The following is a 986-nucleotide window of genomic DNA, read 5'->3' as shown; positions in this document are numbered from 1 at the left end:
CTGTGCTCAAGTCTTTCTCTCACACACCTAACCAATTCCTTATCCTGAAAGGGCACAGTTGGACCTGCTGCCAAGTCTTTTGTGAGGATCCTTGACCAGACAAAGTCAGAGGACCTCTTCCTCTTGACACCCGGCTTTGTGTGGGCCTGATGACATATTTGGAACGTCTCTATCACTTTGAAGGGCAACCTCAAAAGCCCAATGGATCCGTTAGTCACTGTTAGCGGATGGGGTACTTAAGTGCACCTGGCTGAGGCTTCCTCGGTGTTTGGAGGGTGTTCTAGGAAACACACCTTCTTGCAGGGCTGGGACCATCAGCTCCAGAGCAACAAAGGACAATTTGGAGGGGAGTGGAAGGGGCGCTCCACGGCCGCTCTGGCACCCCAGGCCCCTTTATGCCTGGCACCGTGTCCCTAGTGAGCTCGCCTTCGCCCTCTGTGTCCCCCACCCCGACTGTCTCCGCCGCTCCTTCGCCCGGCCGCGGACAGCGAGCCCCACCACCTTCTCCCCACTCCCGGATGCCTCCAAACCGTGGAGCTAGGGCTGCGGACGGCCTCCCCGGCACCTTGGGGTCTCGCGCCGGGCCCAGCGTCCCCCCCGCCCTGCGGTCCTCAGCCTCCTCCTCCAGCCCCAGTCGCAGGAGCTGTCAAGCCCGCGGCAGCTGAACCAGCCCCCGAGCTCCCGCGTCTCCTCTCCTTCCTTTGTGTGCGCGCGAGCGGAGTTGGGGCGGAGGGAGAAGGGGGAGGTCGCTCTGTCTGTCTGGCTCCTGCCGCCTTTGCCCGGGCCGCTCGAAGTGCCGCCGGCGAGGCGGGAGCCCAGGGGAGGGTGCAGGAGCTGGCAGGGCGCCTCCCGGCCGCCGGGGCGCGGTGGTCCCAGCCGCGCGCGAGCGTGCGCGGACCGCAGCCGGGGCTCCGCCGGAGGCACAATCAGCCCGCTCGGGCCGTCCCTCGGATCTCCCTCCGCTCCGATCTCCCCACCGACACCCA

At 65.7% G+C, this 986-nt stretch overlaps 1 protein-coding gene across 1 annotated transcript in view; it reads left to right on the top strand.

Annotated features, from left to right (window-relative positions):
- The first annotated feature begins 201 nt into the window (after window positions 1-201).
- Window positions 202-986, top strand: part of LOC115274914 (vasodilator-stimulated phosphoprotein-like) — a 1048-nt gene continuing 263 nt past the window's right edge. Inside the window, exons 1-2 of the mRNA XM_029918448.1 lie at window positions 202-232; window positions 422-880. Coding sequence (XP_029774308.1) covers window positions 202-232; window positions 422-880 — 490 coding nt within the window. The remainder of the gene's footprint in view (window positions 233-421; window positions 881-986) is intronic.

This window comes from Suricata suricatta, chromosome 2 (assembly GCF_006229205.1).
Source record: "Suricata suricatta isolate VVHF042 chromosome 2, meerkat_22Aug2017_6uvM2_HiC, whole genome shotgun sequence".
In the NCBI taxonomy this organism is placed as follows: Eukaryota; Metazoa; Chordata; class Mammalia; order Carnivora; family Herpestidae; genus Suricata; species Suricata suricatta.
The sequence above is the reverse complement of the archived record's forward strand: the minus strand, read 5'-3'. Positions and strand labels throughout refer to the sequence as shown.